Here is a 25,506-nt window from a genome sequence, read left to right on the forward strand (position 1 = left end):
GTAATCTAACAACCTGTCTATTGAAAAATCTTATAACTGATACGTGCCAATACATTCCTATAATATCGATATTCCAGTTCGTGATATTTAAATGCCAAATATTGAAATCATATTCCATTAAAGCAATGTGTATCAATTCTATTTTGAAATCTCTAGTCTACTGGACCATTGGACAAAGGAAATGGAAATATTAAATGGGAGTATATCAAGAGAAAATAATATGATTTGACATAGAACAATTTTTAAGGTGTATGAACCAGCTTCTGTGAAATAGAAAGTAGGCCAACATAAATGCACAACGCATTTCAGAATTTCAAGTTTTTGTCAATGATCACTTGGTGAGGTGATATTTTTGAAGTACTTGATGAAATATAAAATAACTCATTGGATTGGATTGGAATTGAATCAACACAATTTGAACTAAAGCTCAAACCTTGTGCAAATAGAATGGAAATTTGTTTTAATTTGATATAGTTTTTATGGAATTGTTCAAATGGGAAATATATTGGATCTTGAATAACTCAATCAATCAGAATGATCTCTAACAAGTAGGATAATGCAAATGAGTCTCAATTAAAGCTATTAGTGTCTCAGAAATGGCTCTCTCAGGAGAAATTACGTTGCACTTTATTCCCGAATTGCTTCCTTCCTTTAAAAAGTTCAATTTCTCCCAATGACTATCGACTAATTTTCTTTTTATCTTCCAACAAAAAACAATCAAATCTCTTTAATTTTGTAGGGAATAACCTCTCTTGAGGACTGTTATTGGGATTCAATAAGAATACAATGTTGATTAGATAAGAGGATGAGACTGTGTTTGTAGTTGTAGATGCTTAAAGATTATGTGTCTCATGTCTTGAGAAATGTTGCGGGGGAAATTGGAGGGAAATTGGGAGAATGAACTGTGTTCAATTAATTAAAAAGAATACGTTTTACAGAAATATGTTATAGTCTGAATATGAGTGCAATTTAACTGATTCCAATCACTTACAATGATAATGATATAATGATAAATTACAATGATAAACATTATTATAGTGAGCAGCTTGAGTAAACTATTCAAGTAAATTATCTTCTATGATTTGAAAATGTCTTAATTGGAATAAATTCGATAAAATTTGATAAGAGTTTGCTGGTAGCATAATTTAATGTAAGTTATTTCTAAGCCTTTTTTCCATGAATAAGATGTGTTTATCAAAAGATAACATATCATTGCTTATATCCGTTTCCTCTCCATCAACAATGTTTTATCTTGCCACTGGATATGGTTATGTGCACTGCAAATTGCCTGTATCAATTAGCAGTAACTGTCAGTTATCTCATATCTTGAATCTTGAGGTTGTATCATATTTATATTGCGGTTCCAGCCTTCAATAATTCATTATTCTTATCACAACATTGTGTACAAATAGTCAGTAGCTCTTGAAATGAACTATAGTGAGGTCCACGTTATAATGGCAATGGAGAAAGATAGAAGATCAACGTTGCCGATCCTCTGTCTTGACAATGCCTTCTATAGACGGTAGCTGATACAGGTTTATTGATGTAATATTAACTGTTCATTCTCGTTTAGATTAAAATAATCAATTATATTTTATTAAGCAAGAAATTATATTTTTCAATAATTTAATAATGAATTTTCATAATTAAGATGAAATATTTTGTTAGTTGATTATTAATTCTACATTTTTGAAAGACTATCTGGCAACAGAGCAAAGCGAGAAAGAGATAGTGCTATCCGCTTTGTTGAATGGTAGACAAGGATAGCAATAGCATTTTTTGCTTATCAAACACTGCCATTATAACGTGGACCTCACTGTAGAACAATGTTTTCAAAGAGAGATGAAAATAATTATAGAAAATTAGGCATTGCCAATCTCAAATAATTGCAAATGAGAGTTCATAATAATCTTGTATAGTGATGATTTTCCACTCTAGAACTTATTCATTAAAAAATAAAACTTATAGTAATTTGTGTATTTTTTGTTCAGGAGCAATGTGAATGGGAATGGTATCTTCTCTAGGCGGCAAGACTTCAGCTCGTTCAATGCGTTGCCTCGCCACAAGCTCAATTCTTATCACATCAAGGTAAGTTTCAGCAACTATTCATGATTTCTAGTCATCATCATTTATTGTGTTCCAGTACAGTTCAATAAACTATTTGAGCAGTGGCGTAACGTTTTCAAACCGGGCCCCCCCGCAAAAAAAATTCCGGGCCCCTCTTCTAAAATCGTACCACCTTTCTCCAGCCCCCTTCTCCCTTAATCACCAGCATTAAACTCTAATGTGAAAGTACATCTTTTATGAGTGAATTACATAGCCTACAGAGTGGGTGAAAAGTCCGAGAACGGCTCAATATCTCATACACAAAGGTTATTTGACGGTGGGAGTGATTGGGGATCCTACTCAAATTGAAAATACTACTTTACTATAACATTAAAAATCCTGTCCACCATCTTGGATCTGCCATATTGAATGCAACTTAATTTTTTCAAATAGGAAGGTGGTCATGCGATCATGATTTCGATACGAAATTTCAAGAGAAAAATAATGGCGAAAACCGCATATCGATATCTCAAACTGTTCAGAAGATATTCACATTCTTAATCAATACTATTCAAAGCAGAAAGGAGAGAAAAAAGTCCGAGAACGGCTTCATATCTCATACACAAAGGTAATTTGATGGTGGGTGTGATCGGGGATCCTACTCAAATTGAAAATACTACTTTACTATAACATTAAAAATCCTGTCCACCATCTTGGATCCGCCATATTGAATGCAACTTTATTTTTTTAAATAGGAAGGTGGTCATGCGATGGATGATTTCGATACGAAATTTCAAGAAAAAATGAATGGCGAGAACCGCATATCGATATCGCAAACCGTTCAGAAGATATTCTCATTATTAATCAATATCATGCATATCAGAAATGAAATACATACGTGGTATTGAATTATAATGTGAATATCTTCTGAACGGTTTGAGATATCGATGTGCGGTTTTCACCATTCTTTTTTTCTTGAAATTTTGTATCGAAATCATGATCGCATGACCACCTTCCTATTTAAAAAAATAAAGCTGCATTCAATATGGCGGATCCAAGATGGCGGACCAGATTTTTGAAGTCATAGTAAAGTAGTATTTTCAATTTGAGTAGGATCCCCAATCACTCCCACTGTCAAATAGCCTTTTTGTATGAGATATTGAGCCATTCTCGGACTTTACACCCACTCTGTATATGTTATAGGGTATATATGTTCAGGAATTCAATGGGAAAATAATTTCTTTCCTCCAATGCTTACTTAAAGATAGTAAATAAAGATAACGATCTACTTTAGAACCATTCTGACAATCTTTGTTTGAATCAGAGAGCAAAGAAGTAAATCTTATCTATAAGTAAGTGGTTGAATAGTCTCAGTCTGGATTGTCTCACCGGATGTATAAATTTTAATGTTTTGTAAACAAACAACATTCCTAATTTCTCAATAAGCTCACTACCAGCACACAATAATTATTGAATCTCTGTCATGATTATAATTATTATTACGAATAGATTTGAACAATGATTGTTTTTCTTTCTTGCCTTATTCATTATTTTCTACTTGTATTCTCTTGATATTAATTTATAACCAGACTGATAACATTGTTCTATTGCATATTTCTTCTTACACAATGAATGAGACCTGTCATTTTCCACTATAAAACTTTTGCTTTTTTATCAAAAGTTACTTCCATGATTATTTAATTTTTCTTTTTAAAGTATACAATATAAAATTATCATTTCGGGCCCTAACCCGGGCCCCCTAGACCGGGTAATTTTATTTTTTCAGAAAACCTATATTAGCCTACATATTATCCGGGCCCTAGCCCGGGCCTCCCCGTGCCGCGGGGGCAGCGGGGGTGTACGTTACGCCACTGCATTGGAGCTAGAGATCAATTAACTTTTCTAATTTATTCTTGATATTTTTGTACTCTTTATTCTCTAAAAAGTGAAAAAGGAAATCGACTAAGGAAAACTGAAGAGTGAAGTTGATGATCTCAATGGATAGGGTTCTCCTTATGATTTTTGGATCTTTTATTGTACAAATAAATAAATGAAAACTGGAAAAGTATAGGCGGCTACATAGGCTTTTCAACTTTGTTACTGATGTTCTATAAACACGATAGGAGTAAATTTTATCTTGGAAAATTAGTATTTGAAGAAAAATAAGTATTAGAATGATTGTATGAGTATGAATGAGTATTGGAATGAAAATAGTCACGTTAAACCTCATCATTGAACGACAAAAAATGTTCAATAAAACGTGACAGTGATTTATCATAAGTGACCAGGTTTATCCTTGAAAAGTCTGTGATTGGATTCAAGTATTCGAGAATTGAGTAAGGTCAGTAAACAATAAACACCTTTCAATGAAACTTGTAATGAGACTTTTATTACTTTCGATTGGCTATTAAACGGATACCGCGTGACTAGCAAATTTTCATCTATAGTAGTTCCCCAGTCAAGTCAAAGAAAAATCTTATTCTTGGGAACCGTAGAATTTATTCATTCTATGACTTCCCAGATGAGGAGTTGAGAGTTCATATTAATCAAGAAGTCAATCCGAAGTTGTTAGCTGTAGCATAGAGTAAATAAATAAAGTCTTGAATTGAATATATTGCCTCCTATTGGAAAGTTTTAGTTCAGTAGGAATGTATCCTATCAATAATTATATTGGTTTACTCGGTATATTTTTATAGCAGATTGCATGAAATTAATTTGTTACAGGAAAGTGAAATAATGTTTTTCGCTTTTTGTTTTATTATCAATTTTCTAATCTCTGAACTGAAAACTATCAATTATAACAATACAATTGACCTAATATCTAGACAAAACTCGTCATGATGTCAAGAAGATGAATCACCACTTTGATCAACTCTGTTGACAAAAGAATTGCCACTCTTATTTGGACTGTCTCCTTTATTCTTTCTTCCACTTATTTTGGCTTTATTTATTAATTGCCTTTTTGACGGATGTTCCTAATTGAAGAAATACTCACAATTTATTTTCGGTTATGGCTTTGATCGAATTTTCAATTACGTTTAATCAAGCTAGTTTGAGCCTAACTTCCAATGTGGTTTCTTATGACCCTTGAAGATCCACTAAGTTGCATTGTGCACGTTTGAGATATTCCCTTCAGTTTTTCCTGTCAATTCTGAATCCTCCATCGAAGAGTCTAGAACTTCGAGGAGACTTCTATCTTTGAGGAGTATTCCCCAATATAATTTTTAGGAAATCTTCCAACTTCAAGCCACACTTCAAACTACACTATTAGTTTTTCGCTTTAGAAAGAGAATTACAAATCGCCAATCCATAATATTTTTGTTGTATCTTCCATTTAGTAAAAATTATTCCGTTCAATGCTAAAGTTGTCATCGTACGTAGGTGAGAGAAGTAATGCTCATAAGAATCTTTTTAGTCGTTGTTCTCTCTTTATTCTCTTAAGACCAATTCAATAAATAAATTCATTTAAACGTCCAAAAAACATTCTTCAAACGAATTCTTCATTGGCCAGGCTATAAATATTCAGGTTAGGGACTAATAAATGGATCGACCATGTAAGGCTCAGAGTATCTTATCTTTAGGTCAATGCAAAGCTGTTCACAATTTCGTATTCAGGTAACGTGTTCACAATCACAATGCTCGCCACGATTTGTGATCCTCGATATCATTGGACTATACTTGTTCTTGTTTTTATCAGAATGCTATTTCCTTTGTTATTGGAGAGCTGAATTTTCAGGCTGTAATATTTGGCCGGAGCACTGGAGCTCCAATTCTCTCCAGTGCTCTCTCTCCAGCGAAGCGATCTCCTCAAGGATTTCTTGTCTGTCAGGATGAAACAAACCGGTTATCAAGAGTCCTGCGTCCTTCTTTCTCTATATACATAATCCATAACTTCCTTCTGTTGTATTGAAGTAACATAAACAGACTTACATAGAAACTCTCACAAGTCTATAAACAGTGAACACCTGTGAACACCTTTGTGTTAATTATCTTATATTAAATTGTAACAAATTAATAAAAACAATATAAAAATCTTGTAGTACCCTTCATTTTTTAAAAACTTTAGAATATCTTCAAGTTGAAAATGGCCTAAGTTGGGGTCGAAACTAGTTGTTGAACAATTTTAAAGTTTTTAAAAAAATTAAGGGTACTACAATATTTTTATATTGTTTATATTAATTTGTTAAAAAGTAGCCCATGTGAGTGAAGTGTTTTTATAAATTGTAACATTATTCATTTATATGTGTATTTTTATCCATTATCATTTCTTTCAGATTTTTATGAAATAGAATTAGTATCAGAATCACCAAATTTTTTGTGAAGAACCACAAAGTATGTTGAGTACTTACTCCTCTTGGAAAATAATTGAATGATAGAACGCTACTATAAAACAATAAAGAATGTTTATGGTTATAATCAAATTAATCAATATGTTATAAATATAGGTTTATCTATTTCTCCTCCAATTATTGAGCAATAAAACTTTGTAAGTATGTGATCACATTTGGCGTCATTAAAAGAGTATTTGACTATTATGTTTCATTCAATGAATGTGGAGTCTGCTTATTGCACCATAAATAAATATTGCACGAAAATAGAATACAATTATTATATAATTTTCTAAGCGCCTAGAATACATAGTGGTACCTGAGGTGAAACTATTCATGATAGAAATTAGAATGGGCAGGATGAGAATAACTTCCATAGTCTCTGATATCACAGAGAATCCATCACGATTATCTAGATTATTAATAAATCTAGGTGCCAGAAGACACAATTTTTCTTGTTTTTCATATTCTAGACGACTAGACAGTTTGTTGTGTTCAAACAGTAGACTGGTTAGTCAACAACATTGACTAGTGAGTGATGCACTCTCTAACCAAGTGATTGATAACACGTGGCACTCTTATTGCAACTTTGTTGGAAGAGTAATCACTTCTTTCATAGATAAACTACACTGAATGAATGGGAGGCAGAATACAGACAGTTTTGATCGATAACCAAAGTGTTGACGAAACTCGCAAGATGCGTTTTTGAACACTTTTGAATTATTGACGTACCCATTCCCTGAAGAGTAACTGCGTTGAATCCTCGTTGAAGTCTATTTTCGGGTCAACGTTTTCAACTTTCGTTCAGAAATGTTGTGAATGTTGCATGAACGTCGTGCGTACTCTGCTACATATTCCCTGATTACTGAAAAACGTTCCCAAATATTAGTCATTCCCTTTGCATTTTAATTCTCCCAAAAAAACATGGAAGTCTGTCCTCTTCTCTGATAAAAGTAGGTCAAACCCTTCAGTACTCATGTATTTTGAAGCAATCCTTACTCTTCTGAAATTTCACAATTAATAATAATGAAGAGTGGATTTTTAGAGCAATTGTTGATAGGTCACAGTTCAAATGAAAAAATCTATTAGAAAATTCTATGATATTGGTGTGGGATAAAATTATTTGTAAATCAACAAAAACAGTTCACCATTAGAAAGAAAGTCGTCTCTTATTGTGATTCGAATGGAATAAATTGAAAAATAAAATCGCTGATAATGGTTACTTTCAATATAATATAAATGAAAAATCATTTCGCGGCTTGATTAATATACTACTAACATGATAACGACAGTTTTGTTGTATTATAATTATCATACGTTTTTATTCATTAATTCTTTGTAAGGGTAATGCGTTTGTCACGCTTATTAACCTTTGTATCAATCTCAATGTATTCAATTAATGTAAAAGTCCTAATACTAGTGTTACATGAAAACTTATACGAGGATAACAATAAGTATTTCAATGCATCATCATAGAAAAAATTTATTCTTCATGGCAATCAGCTATGGTGTTCGCAAAAATTATTGATTATCACAAATCCATAATCTCCAATTCAACGTAAGCTTTATTCTCTTAGCTGATTCCACTCACCACAAATACTGTGTACTTAGTTTGTAATCATTCAACTTTCATAAAACCAATTCATTACTCATACTATCAAATAGATAAAACGCATTACAAAAAATATTTGCACGATTGTCTGCCTACACTGTTGATACGAGCCAACTTTTCCACATTATTCATAGTAAGTTAGTATGTAGGTAGAAAGTCTAGTCGGAATCAAGGTTTTTGAGAAGGTGAGAAACACATCATTGTGTCTGCATGAGTGGAAGGATTGTCATGCTGACTGTAGACTGTTGACTGCTGACTGTTGACGGCGTCTCTCTATGTATGACATTCGATGGCGCTGCTGCATTCATTCTGTATTCACGACCTGTTGTGGATGCAAACAACGCGTAATGCATTATATTATGGAGTCGAAGCATTTGCATTTTCTAGCCTGCATTTTGAGTCGGGTGAGTGGTTATACACGTTTGGTGCGATTCAATGTAGGAGTCTGTCTGTCATAATAGTTTTCACCTCTAAACTGATGGGCTATTTTTATGTATTACATTTTCAAGATTGGTATTATTATCAATGTTAAAGTTGGATAACTTTCAATTCTTACACTTTCAATAGTTGACGGCACACATATCTTGGTTATTTACTTGTTCAAATGCTAAAAGACACATAGTTACAATTTCAATTCAATTCATTCTCCACATGATTTTACAAAAAAATACGTGTACAAAAAATACTTGAGGCTACAATAAGATAATATTAGGGTAAATAAGATTATTTGTTTACATTGTAACAATATAGAAAAGTGGAATCCCCCAAAAAGACTATTCATCTGTGAATTGGGGAGATGAATGGGTCTGTGAGTTTAAAAGGTAGATAAATGATAAATTTGAAATAATAGAATCAAGAATCATGGGAATTAGAAAATGAAATAGGGCATTTTCTATCAATGAGCTGCAGAGGTCGTTTCACTTATTTCAACAATCTAAGACTATTCATTCATAAATAATAAATGAATGACTCACTCCAATTTAGTTGATTTGAGAATAATATGTTATCGAGTTTCACAAAATGTCAATTATTACTTCTGGGAATGAGCTCTTCCAATCACCCAGTTGCTCCATCCTTCACTGCCAAACGAATCTATAATTTTTTGCCCTAAGAACTGGATGGGATGAAATTATTTTTGATTTCAGGAAATGTATTGATTTTCAACGTTGATAGGGATTAAACCATGTTGATCAGAATTGATTGATTGATCAACTTGAAATAAATCGGTTTCATTCGGTTATGGAATTGATTGAAATTGAATAATTTAAATTTAATATAATAATAATCATCAAAAAATAATATTGTTCTCCCACTGTAGAGCTCACAAGCTTTAAAATTTATCATAATTCTTTCAATTATTATTATAATAGATTATTATTAGATCCTTAAGCCACTATGCGGGTGATAAATTAATAACAAATGAAGCACATGTGACTATGCATGTTAGTCGCGCATTGTCTAGCCATACATAGTCTGCTATTATTTTTACTCACTATTATTAGACAACTGGCTTTTTAGAATCATAACCTATGCCAACGCGCTTCAAATTGTGAAGTGTGTGAGTGAGGCCACATTACAAGGCCATACAGCTATCAAACGTTGCTTATTTTTGCTCCAGGAAATTGATGTTGAGCGTTCATGCAAATTGCTCACAGTTTTCTGTTTCAAAACAGTATTCTCTGACGTCTACAAAGTTGATAGTTTATGTCATTCAACTGACCTACTTTGAAATGTGTCACTTGTTTATTTTTGCCAACTGAAAATTGCTACTGAAAACGATGACCTATTTTTGAGATCGGTTCTTAAACATGCTCAACTGCAGTTTTGAGTAAATGAAGCCATGGAGACGTGTCCTATCTTTGAAGCGACAATTTCGTGGACGATTTGCTGCAGTGATTGACATGTTGCAGTTAAAAGTTTGACCCACTGATGGAATGGCTTATTTTGCGAAATGTCACTCTAGAAATAAGGACATACACTGCATTTATGTTTTGTTTTCATATAAGTAGAGGGGTAATATTCCAATAGACCTACTCGCTATCGATAAAATCTCTGGAATGACTGCGTATCAAGCGTATTGAGTACGGTACTGATTATTAATAATGCTGATTGAGCAATCAACAAAGAAATCAATTAGATAAATTAATGTTGATTAACACATAGACACATGTAGCCTACCTGAACAGCCTTTATTTATCGTAATCAGTTTTTCTTTCAATTATTGCATTACTACTTTTCTATTTGTATTATCATCTTCTGTCACTGAGAACAGGTGAGCTGTATCTAAAACTTATTTTGAAGTTTGAAACTTTCATGTTCTCAAGAGCTCTATGTCACGAGAACCTTGAAGTCCTTATGTCTCGAACACTGATGTTTAAAATGAAAATTCAATAACGAACTAGCAATATTGTTTATATTACAGATCAAGATTGCTTTCAAAGATCCAATGAATCCTATGATCGCATCAGCAGATCATTTGATTCTTCTTATTAAATCTTAGTGTTATTCCTCTCCACTCTGAACTTGTTTTTATTTTGGTCAAGGGATGAGAGTAGATTAAACTCTTGAGAGTCTAGGAACTTTTTGTTTTCAAATTAACAATCTTGATTGCCCAAGCATCAAATTTGATATTCTTTTTGAAACTTCTGACTCACAATGGGATGAATTTTAGGAGAACATTAAATGAGCGACAGTAATCAAATTCGATTCCTACTATTTCTACCACCCTTATAATTTCAACTCAAATAAGCTTCATTCCCTGTGGATGTTTGAAGTTGGAAAAAATATGCAAACGCAGTAGATGCAAGCCCCTGGGCGTAGTATTGTGTACTCTTATCTTTGTCAGTTGGAATTGCATGTGGAGATTAGGCAGCATGATTCTCCGTTGCAGGATGCTGCTGCTCCTCTCTCTCCTCTCTGACAACTCTCCAAGGATTGCTTTCCCTGTTTTCCGTTTGCCCTGGACTTGTGTTGTTGCTGTCCCCTTTCTGCCTTCTACTCAACAAAACAGGCTCTGTCTTCCTCTTGAGCAGCTTCGTGGAAGAACAAGATATTGCTTCATATCAGTGAGCTTTAGTTTACTTGCGGTTATTATAATGCAAATATTGTGCCCAGGAGATATTTCCAAAATATTCACAGGACAATATTACAGCGGTGGCCATGTTGTTCAGGAGGCCTTGAAGTCCCTGATAATTTTTCTCAAATGATATGATGTTAAGCTCCCACATTCATGTAAATACTACAACATGTACAACTGATTTGTAATGATTATCATTCAATTCGTTTCCATTCGCACGGAATCGATGTATCGTGATTCAAAGATGAAAATAATATTCAGCCCAAACTTTTCTTTTCAAATGTTAGGCTATTCAGAGAAAGGAAAGAATAAGTGTGAGTTCACTGTTTTTTTTTTAGTAATATTGCTGTTATTTGGAACATATTGTACAGTGATGGAATTGTTGTATTGATACGAGCTAAAATACTGTCTTTCATAATAAACTAAACTAATTGAATTGACAATCAACTGTCCTGTTCCCCTACTAACTAATATAAATTGCAAATCCTTCTATCTAAGCTAAATTTGTGTTTCACTGCTTGCTTCACTCACTCTCTTATATCGTAATTGGAGAATATATTGTAAAAAATCCTAACTCATTTAAAGTTTGAAAAGGAATGATATTCATCTCACTTTCATAAAATATCTTTAACACTCTTTGAGTGTATCAATGATAAAATGGGAATCATTCATTGTGATAAGCTTTCATTATTTTCCCTTACAGTGGATGATGCTCGAAACATATTTGGGTCGTATTCAGTCTGCTCTGGTAGGAATAAGAATTCAGCGTTCTCGAAGTGAATTCTGCTCGGGAGATATTTGATCTGAACAAGGCGGAGTGGGTCGTCCAGAAGTCGAGCTGATAAAGTTCGACCACTTCTTGGAAGTCCCCTCGCACAGAAATTTATTCCGAGATTCGGCAATATTGGGGGTCAGCTTTATAAGAGTTTCTTCCCGATGGCATAATGTGACGCGATATTCAGGTTCCGAGCTTAGTCCAATGTTCCTCTTCTTATTCTTCCTGGATTCACTCGATTAAATTACATCAGGCTTTCATCTGAATTTGTAACTTGAGGCGGATGTATAAATTGCTTTATCAACCATGAAATCTCTTGAACTCATCTTCACTGCTCCACTCTACCAAATCCATAAACATTATAGGAGTTGAAATAAATTGTTTTACTCTCATAGATAGTGGCGTAAAGTTTTGATAGTAAATACTTGCTGAACTATGGATATTCAGGAATCCAACAACATAAACAAAACCTCTGTGATGCCACTTTGCAAATCAGATTATGTTTGGAAACTTCGATGACTTCATGGGGAGAGCTTATGATAAGACAATAATTGTGAAACTTCTTCACTAACACCTCTGCCTTGCAGCAGAATTCTAGAAACTTAATTATAGAGCAAGCCGAGAAGCAAATCTTTACATTAACCTGGAACTTGACATGCTTCATTTATTACTGTACTGTACTTCAAGTACTGTTTCCGGTTTATTTGTCTCTTCAGGAAGATTGGAATTCAAATTAAATTTCGAAATGAATTTCAACTTCAAATGTGGCATATTATGTGCACTATAAATATTTTTATTCCATTATAAGTTATCAATTATGTATTATCAAAATAATACTGTCGATATCATGTATTCAATACAATAGAACGATTTTATGAATGTTTAAGCTGATAAATATATCATCATATTACTTGTTCACCTCATTCGAGAAATATTCTTAAGAGTGATTCTTCCAGATACTGTATAATATTTTCTTAATAATACCCTCTAGTGATACCTAACCATCACTAATTCCCATTGATTGAATTTTCCAATTGAATAGAGGTTTTATAAGTTTTCTTGATCGTTTCACTGATTAAATGCAGTTATTGGAACAGTCACTATCTAGCCCACGTGAACTGGCCCAATCTGGAGACAGCCTCTGTTAGATTGAACTCAATAAACAACCCCATTACTTCTGGAGACTACCATTCCATCGAAAAAGCACTCTCACAAACATGTTCTTGTAGGGGTGTATTAAAAAATAAATTGATATCTTTCTCTGACCGTTTAGATGTCCCGTAAGGGTCATTATTGCTGTCCGATTCCAAATGGATCTTATTGTTCAAGATCAGAAGTCATTTATTTGCAGACATGGTCCCTTCGAATAGTTGACTTGTTTGCAAGGGTGGCTACAATGACAAATTGGGATGATCGCATACTTACTAGCACTCGTCTGTTCTGGCAACTTTCGATTTATCTGATCGCTTCACCCAAAATTGGTTTGCAGGAGACGAACTTTGTATGGGTCGCTTTTCTGTAGGAAATCTAGACGTTTTCCCGACAATCCTTTCTCCCTTTCATTGGGAGTGATTCGTCGATTAGTGAAGCTCCACCGTTCCCGAATCCCAGGACCAAACAAATTAGAGCTGAATTCGGGATCAACCATTCGGAATATCAAGTCAACTAATGGAGGCATTTGTCCTTGTAGTGGTCTTCCGTCTCAACGTTTCGTCAGGAGATTTTATTAGTCCTGTTATTCAGTAAGCTTATATCCATTGATTCCCATCCACATTACACTTACACTAATTATCCAGTAAACTGACAACATTCAAGATAGATTCAGACAAAAAGCTGATGAGTGCACAATTGACGTGATACTTTTACAGACCTCCGACTCATTTTATTCGGAATTTTCAAGACAAAGCATGTATGATTTTGGAAAATGATACAAATCCATAATGATGATTCAATTGAAAATTGTAATATTGACTATAAAACCATTTTGGAAATAGCACCTGGGTAGTTTTGGACCTACCGCAGAATGCTGAGAATCTCATATAAAGACCATGTAACAAATGAAGAGGCTCTCAGAAGAATGGAGAAAAGGCCAGAGCTCATAGGTGAAATTAAGGAACGAAATTAAAGTACCTAGGTCACATAATGAGGGGAAAGAAATATGAAATAATGCACCTCATTATGCAAGGAAAAATAACTGGCAAGAGATCAGTGGGCAGAAGACGAATATCTTGATTGCGCAACTTAGGGATTGGTTCCAGTGTACATCCAACGACCTATTCAGAGCAGCTGTGAATAAAATAAAAATCGCCATCATGATAGCCAACCTCCGCTATGGAGACGGTACATGAAGAAGTTCAATGATGAGGAAATGGGGAAAACTGAAGAATATTAATAAAAAATCATTGTTGATTCGAGTTTTTTCATTTAATGTTTTGGGCGGAACATTAATATCAACATAATTGAAGTTATTTGTACGATCAATTGGAATGCTTCACCCTCGACTCAGTAGAAAACTTTCGCTATTCGACTTTGTTATAATGTAATTGATTGATTTTCATTAAAACAGAAAAATGTGCTCCATAATTCTTCAAATTTTTCATTTGAATCCGTACATACGTGAGAGGTTAGATGAAAACACAAGAACTTCTATCCTTATGGGTTTATTGCATTCTAAACTTTTCATTGTTTATTGATTGCTCATTGCAATTGTTAAAAATTCTGTTTTATTCCAATAATTCTGAAAAATATAAACCACAATGGAAAATTGTTTTCAATTCTGGAAATTGCAGCAAGTCCATTTTTGAAAGTCTGATTTTATTACAATCTGTTTATCAGCATGAATTCCTTCTTCACAAAAATTCAATATTCAATTTTTTTTGTGAGCCTCTTCGAAGAATATGGTTAAATTTAATTATTCAATTAAAGGGAGCATGTTAATCATTGGTAGAGAATGTTTTTACAGTCATCGATGAAAATTCCGCTCCCATTTCCCTGATGAACAGGGATAATGCTTTGGTATTTGGTGATCAATTGAAAATTATGCAAATTAATGTTCATATATTATAGAGCTTGTATTGTTACACAATGTCTGCAAAGGTACTAAAAAAACACAGCATTTTTCACATTGTTAACTCAATGATAAAACAAGCTACCTTTCAATCTAAATACAATATCACTTATCAAATGAGGGAGTATTCTGATATATGATGCAATGTGATGGAAAATAATAAATAAATAAATATAATTGCATACATTCAGTAGAGCCTGCATTGAACTTCTTTCGATGATTTAGTACAATCATGAATAAGCATCTAGGATCCAGTCATTGAATATTGAAGCATCCTATGGTTCAATAAACCATCAGTATAGATGTTTTGAAACTAAACTTTAGTTTATCGTGTAAAAATGACTTACATTACTTATTTTGTAAATCAAATTAACGCCACCGGGTATTGGGGCTCTGCTCTCTCTTTTCACTTTATTGTTAAAGAGTGTCTTGTTTTCTGAAACATTGAAATTCTCGAAAACGGTTAAACAAAAGACTTACATTTAAAAATCTGTTCTTAAGACGTAACAGATATATGATAATAAACAGTTGAATGTTTACCCTAGTTGACCGAGCGAAGTGAGGTCTAAGATTCAAGTCGACGGTTTGGCATTTCTCTCAATGTTTAAATGTTTGAATGTTTATATGTTGCGCATTTACGGCGAAGCGCGGTAATAGATTTTCATGAAATTTGATAGGTATGCTCCTTTTTTAATTGCGCGTCGACGTATTTACAAGGTTTTTGGAAATTTTGCATTTCAAGGATAAAAGGAAAAAGGAGCCTCCTTCATACGCCAATATTAGAATAAAAATCAGACTATAGAATTATTAATCATAAATCAGCTGACAAGTGATTACACACATGTGTGGAGAAGCCAGTCTATTGCTGTATTTTCATAAGGTCTATAGTTTCAATCAGGTACTTGTGGATGAGAATACTGCGTGAGGTCTACTGTTCACAGAACTACTAGTAAATCGATATTATTTATGAAGATAGTCCCCAAAATGTATTTGGGGAGCTGAATTAGGTGTGGAGTGCTTTCAGCATTGCTGACGTGAGACCACTTCCCTTTCGACGGCTTGTCATCCGCCGCGGAATGAAGAGGCTTTCAGTAGATCGATCAGGCGTGTTACGCAGATGTCCTAATATTGATCAGACAGCAAGTTTGATATTCAAGGTCCATTATGGTGAATCTTGATTGGAACATAGTTGTAGAAATGAAAAGGAAATGAGCTGACAGACGTCGTGGAGCTGTATTGTGCATTAAGCTTGCACTGACCTCCCCCAAGCGAAAGGGGTCCAGAGATTTCAACCCCTCGGGAATATCCTGATTGCAACTGGATCCAGAAACCAGAAGACGATTGAATGACTTGCGGTGCATCGTGGAAGGGGTGCATCGAGGCGATGCACATGCACCAATGCAGTCGGCCATTTTGGTAATGTGGCCTTGGTGTAGGCCTAGGAAAAGAGTCGGAGGGTGCTGTTGGTAGGATTATTGATCTGCATTCATGTCGGGTGCATTTCAATGTCAAGAGCTCGAGCTCCCCTCGATCCATGTTGGTTTTCCCCTCACTGTCAGCAGCAGCAGCAGCAGCAGCAGCAGCAGCAGCAACAGCAGCAGCAGAACACCATTACTGACGCCGACATTCGTTTGCAGCTTGGCCGATCCTGCCACTGCTACCTTTGTCCGCGTGTTTCCGTGTTTCATGAAGTGACGCACTCTTTCCCGCCAAGCTCTTTAAATAAACAACGACGCCTTTAGCGTTGCTCAAACTCAACCAATATTTTCCCCTCAATAAAGAAGAGAAAGGGCCCACTGTCTGCTTCCTTTCCACCGATAACGTTTTCAAACGTTGTGGAATACCCTTCATGATATTCGATTTTCAGTTTTTTTAATGTAGTACTTTCAACCATTCATCAATGTACAAACATCATAAATTAACATCGTGCCCCAGAATTATTGATAAGTCTTATCAATACTGATAAGATTGTCTACTCTTGACATTGATAAAATATAGAAATACTTGAGAAAGGTATATTAGACATCTCCACTCTTGTTGATTTGCACGTTTCAGATCTGTTCACCGGAATCGATTTCTCGAAGAATTAAAATGTCATTATAGTTTATTGATTGGATCATACTTTCTCATTGGAATATTCGAACCAGTACCACTTAATTACAAATAAATCATAAAATAGTTGTTATAAATTACATTTCAACTCTTCACTAAATAAAGTTGCTATGACATTTGGGGATATAGTGATTAGCGTCAATACGCAATACAGTACCTAGGCTATATACCATTATTTTGAGTTTTTGAATCCATTGATTCTCAGTTCAAATTATATTCAAAGCACAACCCTACTCAAAGGAAATTAATCCTATACTATCAAACGAGCAACTTCTGTTTATATGTTTAGATGTTTAGATTTCGGCTCTAACGATTTTCACGAAATCCAGAACATAGTAGGTTTATTCGATTGCACTAGGTCTCATCCCTGGGAAAACTCGCTGAAGGACATTAAAAGGATAATTATTATTCATCCTTTGAAAAACAGCAGATAATAATTATTTCGTAGTCTGTTGGTGATGGAAGTGAGTGAGCGAGTTCATGTGTGTGGGACTGTGTCAAAATTATAACTCAGCTGTTGAACTTTTGTAATCATTCAATTAGGTACTCAGTGCCGGTTGCAAAAAAGCCGGGTTATTTTCATCCTGATTAATTCCAGTAGATCCATCTTTTTGAAATGGTCTTCTCCGATTTGGTTTACGTGAAGTTAATCAGGATTAAAATTAACCGGCTTTTGTGCAACTGTGCCTCCCTTGTGAGGGAAATTTTTACATTCCTCTGGGAATTAATCTCAATTTACTGTGATGAGATAGAACATTTCTGTATGAATGCTATTATAATTTCTTCTTTCGTAATAATTTTTTTTATGCCTTTGTACTCCAGAGCGAAGCTCGGTCCCTGATATTAAACATTACCCATACCTAGCTTCACCATGTGTAATAGGCTACCATAATAAGCCATCTGTAATAGGCTACCTACTATTTCATATTGTGTACTGTTCCATAAAATGTGCTGTTCCAATCTGAGAATGTTCGGTCCTGGGATGTGTTCTATATCATACTACTTTTGGGAATTTCCAAAGTATTCGTTTCATTCTTCTCTTCCACAAAAAAGCCTAAAACTACTATTATAACTACTAACAAAATATTATTGTCATTATAAAGAGGCATATGTTTTTCAATTTGACGGAAAATAGGATTTCGATTGACATGACGTTGTCAGAACGTGGGGATCGGTCATTTGTGACAATTGAACAATGCAAAGTGGTGACTCGGGGCTAGTTGGAGGTGAACATTGTTCCAGTAGGCGTAGGAGAAAGGAAGGAAAAAAGAAAGGCGGACAGTAGAAAGGGGCAGATGGTAAGAGAGAGAGAGTGAGTGAGAAAGAAGGCGCGCAAGCGCGCATGATAGAGAAGCAGCTGTTAGCATTGCGCGGGTCAGGATCGTCACCCGGGTAGGAGAAAGGCAACAGCGGCTGCCAAGCGGGAGAAAGATGCTCTCCTGTGATGCGTGTGTTTGCGCGCACGGTAACGAGTATGATAGTGTGGTGGAGGCTGCTGTAAATTGGACAAAGAAGCCTCCTGGATCCCAAACCACTCAACCCGCGGTTACTGTTGTCAAGCGTAGATTATCCTCCTGGCTTTGTCATCCTTCACTCGATTACTCAGTAACATTCCTGTATAGTAGATCCTTCAGCCTTGTAATATTTGTCGTCTAATGTTGGTTGTTGGATCGACTCTCTCACTCTTACTTCCATATTCCATGTATTACCTACCATCTGTGCAGAGTTAAATGAATTTATATCATGCACAATTATATAATATTTAATCATGAAAGATTATAGAAATATATTAAGAAAAAATATTTGATGTTCCATGTTGAGTGATAACTTGTTTCGATAAAATCAAATAAAGAAATACATATCAAAAATGAAAAAAATAAACCCAATTTGATATTAAACTTAATTCAATTTCACTCCGATACCATTAGTCGAAGTTTATTGCAATTTGAACTATTAGTGGAGAGTAGAAGATATGAAGAGAGTAATTGAGTAATTGAAGTACCAGTGTTCGCTGTTCATGTTCTATAGCCCAATCCCCTCATGTAAAATGAAGATCCTCGCCACGTCATCAAAAATAAGAAAGTCACTCTATTCTGTTCCATTAATGTCGCAGAACGTCCGAAACAATAATTGCAACACACTTCGGTCAGAGGAGATTAAATTCATAAAAATTTTGCATTATTACTACTTATAGCTTCTATTATTATAATCTACTTAATTATATTGAGAATGTTTATATGTTGCGCATTTACGGCGAAGCGCGGTAATAGATTTTCATGAAATTTGATAGGTATGCTCCTTTTTTAATTGCGCGTCGACGTATTTACAAGGTTTTTGGAAATTTTGCATTTCAAGGATAAAAGGAAAAAGGAGCCTCCTTCATACGCCAATATTAGAATAAAAATCAGACTATAGAATTATTAATCATAAATCAGCTGACAAGTGATTACACACATGTGTGGAGAAGCCAGTCTATTGCTGTATTTTCATAAGGTCTATAGTTTCAATCAGGTACTTGTGGATGAGAATACTGCGTGAGGTCTACTGTTCACAGAACTACTAGTAAATCGATATTATTTATGAAGATAGTCCCCAAAATGTATTTGGGGAGCTGAATTAGGTGTGGAGTGCTTTCAGCATTGCTGACGTGAGACCACTTCCCTTTCGACGGCTTGTCATCCGCCGCGGAATGAAGAGGCTTTCAGTAGATCGATCAGGCGTGTTACGCAGATGTCCTAATATTGATCAGACAGCAAGTTTGATATTCAAGGTCCATTATGGTGAATCTTGATTGGAACATAGTTGTAGAAATGAAAAGGAAATGAGCTGACAGACGTCGTGGAGCTGTATTGTGCATTAAGCTTGCACTGACCTCCCCCAAGCGAAAGGGGTCCAGAGATTTCAACCCCTCGGGAATATCCTGATTGCAACTGGATCCAGAAACCAGAAGACGATTGAATGACTTGCGGTGCATCGTGGAAGGGGTGCATCGAGGCGATGCACATGCACCAATGCAGTCGGCCATTTTGGTAATGTGGCCTTGGTGTAGGCCTAGGAAAAGAGTCGGAGGGTGCTGATGGTAGGATTATTGATCTGCATTCATGTCGGGTGCATTTCAATGTCAAGAGCTCGAGCTCCCCTCGATCCATGTTGGTTTTCCCCTCACTGTCAGCAGCAGCAGCAGCAGCAGCAGCAGCAACAGCAGCAGCAGAACACCATTACTGACGCCGACATTCGTTTGCAGCTTGGCCGATCCTGCCACTGCTACCTTTGTCCGCGTGTTTCCGTGTTTCATGAAGTGACGCACTCTTTCCCGCCAAGCTCTTTAAATAAACAACGACGCCTTTAGCGTTGCTCAAACTCAACCAATATTTTCCCCTCAATAAAGAAGAGAAAGGGCCCACTGTCTGCTTCCTTTCCACCGATAACGTTTTCAAACGTTGTGGAATACCCTTCATGATATTCGATTTTCAGTTTTTTTAATGTAGTACTTTCAACCATTCATCAATGTACAAACATAATAAATTAACATCGTGCCCCAGAATTATTGATAAGTCTTATCAATACTGATAAGATTGTCTACTCTTGACATTGATAAAATATAGAAATACTTGAGAAAGGTATATTAGACATCTCCACTCTTGTTGATTTGCACGTTTCAGATCTGTTCACCGGAATCGATTTCTCGAAGAATTAAAATGTCATTATAGATTATTGATTGGATCATACTTTCTCATTGAAATATTCGAACCAGTACCACTTAATTACAAATAAATGACATACCATAAAATAGTTGTTATAAATTACATTTCAACTCTTCACTAAATAAAGTTGCTATGACATTGGGGATATAGTGATTAGCGTCAATACGCAATACAGTACCTAGGCTATATACCATTATGTTGAGTTTTTGAATCCATTGATTCTCAGTTCAAATTATATTCAAAGCACAACCCTACACAAAGGAAATTAATCCTATACTATTAAACGAGCAACTTCTGTTTATATGTTTAGATGTTTGGATGTTTAGATGTCGGCTTTAACGATTTTCACGAAATCCTGAACATAGTAGGTTTATTGGATTGCACTAGGTCTCATCCCTGGGAAAACTCGCTGAAGGACATTAAAAGGATAATTATTATTCATCCTTTGAAAAACTTACTTACTTACTCCTCAGCTCTACAGGTCTTTGCAACCCTTGGCCTCCTCACATAGCCTCTCCATCTGTCACGATCCTCGGCCTGCCCCTCCAGTTACGAACTCCAAGCGTTCTCAGATCTCGTTCCACATCATCCGTCCATCTATTTCTCGGTCGACCTTTTCTTCTTCTTTTATATATCCTGTCCTTCCATATACATTTCACTACTCTTTCATCTCCCATTCTCACCATATGTCCCATCCATCTTATTCTGCCAGCTTTAATAAACCGCACAATGTCTTCATTGTTTAAGAACTGCTCTATTCCAAATTTTTTCTTCCTCTCCAAAGACCATTCTCAAAACAGGACCCATGATTCTTCTCACTACCTTCCTTTCAAAAACTCTCAATCTTTGCACATCTCCAGCTGTAAGCACCCATGTTTCCGAACCGTAACTCACCACAGGCCTCACCAATGCTTTGTATAATTGTAATTTCGTAGCTCTAGATATCAATCGAGATTTGAACAACTTGATATTAGCATAGTATGCCCTGTTTCCCGCCATGATCCTGTTGTTAATCTCTGCTGAGACTTTCCCACTACTTGTCACAAGTGTTCCCAGATAGACAAATTCTTCTACCTGTTGAAATGTGTAGGGTCCAATTTTCATGTCTCTAGCAACTCTCCTACCTAGGCCTACTGCTGGTGACACTCTCAGATACTTTGTCTTGGCCTCATTTATCTCCAATCCCATTGGTTCACTATTGATTGCCAGTGATGTGAAGGCTTCTCTCAAGGCTGGTACTGTTCTAGCTACTATGACCAGATCGTCTGCATATCCACAACTTGCCATAGTCTATTTACTATGGTGCTTCCATGGGTGATACCTTTTACTGCTTCATGGAGAGCCAAATTAAACAATAATGCAGACAACGCATCTCCTTGCCTTACACCGTACTTTACAGGGAACGCCTCCCAACAGTCTTGCCTATTCTTACTCTGGACATTAAAAGGATAATTATTATTCATCCTTTGAAAAACAGCAGATAATAATTATTTCGTAGTCTGTTGGTGATGGAAGTGAGTGAGCGAGTTCATGTGTGTGGGACTGTGTCAAAATTATGACTCGGCTGTTGAACTTTTGTAATCATTCAATCAGGTAGGCTACTCAGTGCCGGTTGCAAAAAAGCCGGGTTATTTTCATCCTGATTAATTCCAGTAGATCCATCTTTTTGAAATGGTCTTCTCCGATTTGGTTTACGTGAAGTTATTCAGGATTAAAATTTAACCGGCTTTTGTGCAACTGTGCCTCCCTTGTGAGGGAAATTTTTACATTCCTCTGGGAATTAATCTCAATTTACTGTGATGAGATAGAACATTTCTGTATGAATGCTATTATAATTTCTTCTTTCGTAATAATTTTTTTATGCCTTTGTACTCCAGAGCGAAGCTCGGTCCCCGATATTAAACATTACCCATACCTAGCTTCACCATGTGTAATAGGCTACCATAATAAGCCATCTGTACAGTAATAGGCTACCTCCTATTTCATATTGTGTACTGTTCAATAAAATTTGCTGTTCCAATCTGAGAATGTTCGGTCCTGGGATGTGTTTTATATCATACTACTTTTGGGAATTTCCAAAGTATTCGTTTCATTCTTCTCTTCCACAAAAAAGCCTAAAACTACTATTATAACTACTAACAAAATATTATTGGCATTATAAAGAGGCATATGTTTTTCAATTTGACGGAAAATAGGATTTCGATTGACATGACGTTGTCAGAACGTGGGGATCGGTCATTTGTGACAATTGAACAATGCAAAGTGGTGACTCGGGGCTAGTTGGAGGTGAACATTGTTCCAGTAGGCGTAGGAGAAAGGAAGGAAAAAAGAAAGGCGGACAGTAGAAAGGGGCAGATGGTAAGAGAGAGAGAGTGAGTGAGAAAGAAGGCGCGCAAGCGCGCATGATAGAGAAGCAGCTGTTAGCATTGCGCGGGTCAGGATCGTCACCCGGGTAGGAGAAAGGCAACAGCGGCTGCCGAGCGGGAGAAAGATGCTCTCCTGTGATGCGTGTGTTTGCGCGCACGGTAACGAGTATGATAGTGTGGTGGAGGCTGCTGTAAATTGGACAAAGAAGCCTCCTGGATCCCAAACCACTCAACCCGCGGTTACTGTTGTCAAGCCTAGATTATCCTCCTGGCTTTGTCATCCTTCACTCGATTACTCAGTAACATTCCTGTATAGTAGATCCTTCAGCCTTGTAATATTTGTCGTCTAATGTTGGTTGTTGGATCGACCCTCTCACTCTTACTTCCATATTCCATGTATTACCTACCATCTGTGCAGAGTTAAATGAATTCATATCATGCACAATTTATATAATATTTAATCATGAAAGATTATAGAAATATATTAAGAAAAAATATTTGATGTTCCATGTTGAGTGATAACTTGTTTCGATAAAATCAAATAAAGAAATACATATCAGAAATGAAAAAAAAATAAACCCAATTTGATATTAAACTTAATTCAATTTCACTCCGATACCATTAGTCAAGTTTATTGCAATTTGAACTATTAGTGGAGAGTAGAAGATATGAAGAGAGTAATTGAGTAATTGAAGTACCAGTGTACGCCGTTCATGTTCTATAGCCCAATCCCCTCATGTAAAATGAAGATCCTCGCCACGACATCAAAAATAAGAAAGTCATTCTATTCTGTTCCATTAATGTCGCAGAACGTCCGAAACAATAATTGCAACACACTTCGGTCAGAGGAGATTAAATTCATGAAAATTTTGCATTATTACTACTTATAGCTTCTATTATTATAATCTACTTAATTAATATTGTGAATGTTGTTATTGTTATTATTAGTCTATGGGTCTGAGTAAAGCTATAGAAGTATGGCTCTGATCATAGCTGTAGATATAATCTTCAAGAATTTTAAATTTGAAAAGACACCGTGAACTGAGAATGTATCTGTTAAGTTGAAAACAATTCTGATACCTTCAAGTGGGTCTACTTGGTACGAGGAGCCAACTCCTGCTTTGAAATTTTTCGTAGTCTCCAGAACTGTTAGTGTGTTTATTCCTGGTGCCATTTGGCAGCTCCTCAAATACCGATCTTCGTTCCTGAGGGATCTATCTTTGCTCCTAAACATCACAAACAACGTCCGTGCTCAGAACTCTCCCTCATTATTTACCATCCACGGTTCTATGAAGTTCAAGGTTACTTCAATCTCATCTGTAGCCCCACCACTCATCAAATTACTTCTCAATTGTGTTCATTAATCAACTGTTTTTTTTCTAAATTTGTTCGTGACATTCGGCAGGCGTTCTTTGAGTGACATTCGGTCTCATTGTGTCGAATTCTGTTTCGTAACACCCTTTTTTCAGAGTGTCACTCTAGCATTATTGTTCAATCATCCCTCTCTCACTAGAAGAACTATTGATGTAGGTCCTATGCTGCGCCTGCATAGACCAGCTGCATTCTTTCACCCTATTTTATGTCACGTGACATCAAGGTTCCGGTGGGCTGCTTTGGTCACACCGTAGCCATCTATACTTCAGAATATTCTTTCAACACCTTTCCCTTCCTTTTAATTATTATAATGAGGAAGGGCCATTGAAGAAGTTTTTATTTCATACATATTTTGAAAACCTCAGCATGTGTTACTCTTTTATAGAAATTGAAGCACATTTGCTTACTGTACTTGATAAATTATCAAATTCTTCCTGCATTACAGCACTGTGAACCTTCTTATTGAGTTCAGTACGTATAAAACCTCATACGTTATGTCAATTAGGATTTGTTCTGACCTACTGCTAGGATTAATAATATACCTAAGGCATTTTAGATTGGAGCAATTTAATACTTTATCCTGTAGTGTATTTTACATTGAAATAACATTTGTTGTCTGTTTATCTACACAAATTTACAGAATCACGAATTTAGTAAAAACTTTTTTATCTTCTGATATTTCATCATTTATTCTGTTAGAAACACATTGAAAATAATAGAGGATTCAATTGAAATGGGAAAGAAATCATGTTTTGTTTGAATGATTTATAAGCAAATCATGCTTCTTATCTTTCTTTTACAATGCGAATATCTTTTAGAATCTCTTGTACTATAGTGAAGTCCACATTATAATGACAGTGGAGAAAGATAAAATAGAAACATTGCCGTTCCTCTGTCTTGACAATGCATTCCATAGACGGTAGTTGATACAGGTTTATTGATACGATTCATTCTCGTTTAGAATAATCAATTATATTCCATTAAGAAAGAAATTATAGTTTTCAAAAAATTCATAATGGATTTTCATATTAAGAAGGAATATTTTG

The 25,506-nt window shown here is 35.5% G+C and overlaps 1 protein-coding gene across 1 annotated transcript in view; it reads left to right on the top strand.

Moving 5' to 3' along the window:
• The window catches only part of LOC111043518 (headcase protein), a 113,105-nt gene that overhangs the window by 19,804 nt on the left and 67,795 nt on the right, over window positions 1-25,506 (top strand). The window contains exon 2 of the mRNA XM_022328494.2: window positions 1,992-2,088. Coding sequence (XP_022184186.2) covers window positions 1,992-2,088 — 97 coding nt within the window. The remainder of the gene's footprint in view (window positions 1-1,991; window positions 2,089-25,506) is intronic.

The sequence above is a fragment of the Nilaparvata lugens genome, chromosome 2 (genome assembly GCF_014356525.2).
Source record: "Nilaparvata lugens isolate BPH chromosome 2, ASM1435652v1, whole genome shotgun sequence".
Taxonomy (NCBI): Eukaryota; Metazoa; Arthropoda; class Insecta; order Hemiptera; family Delphacidae; genus Nilaparvata; species Nilaparvata lugens.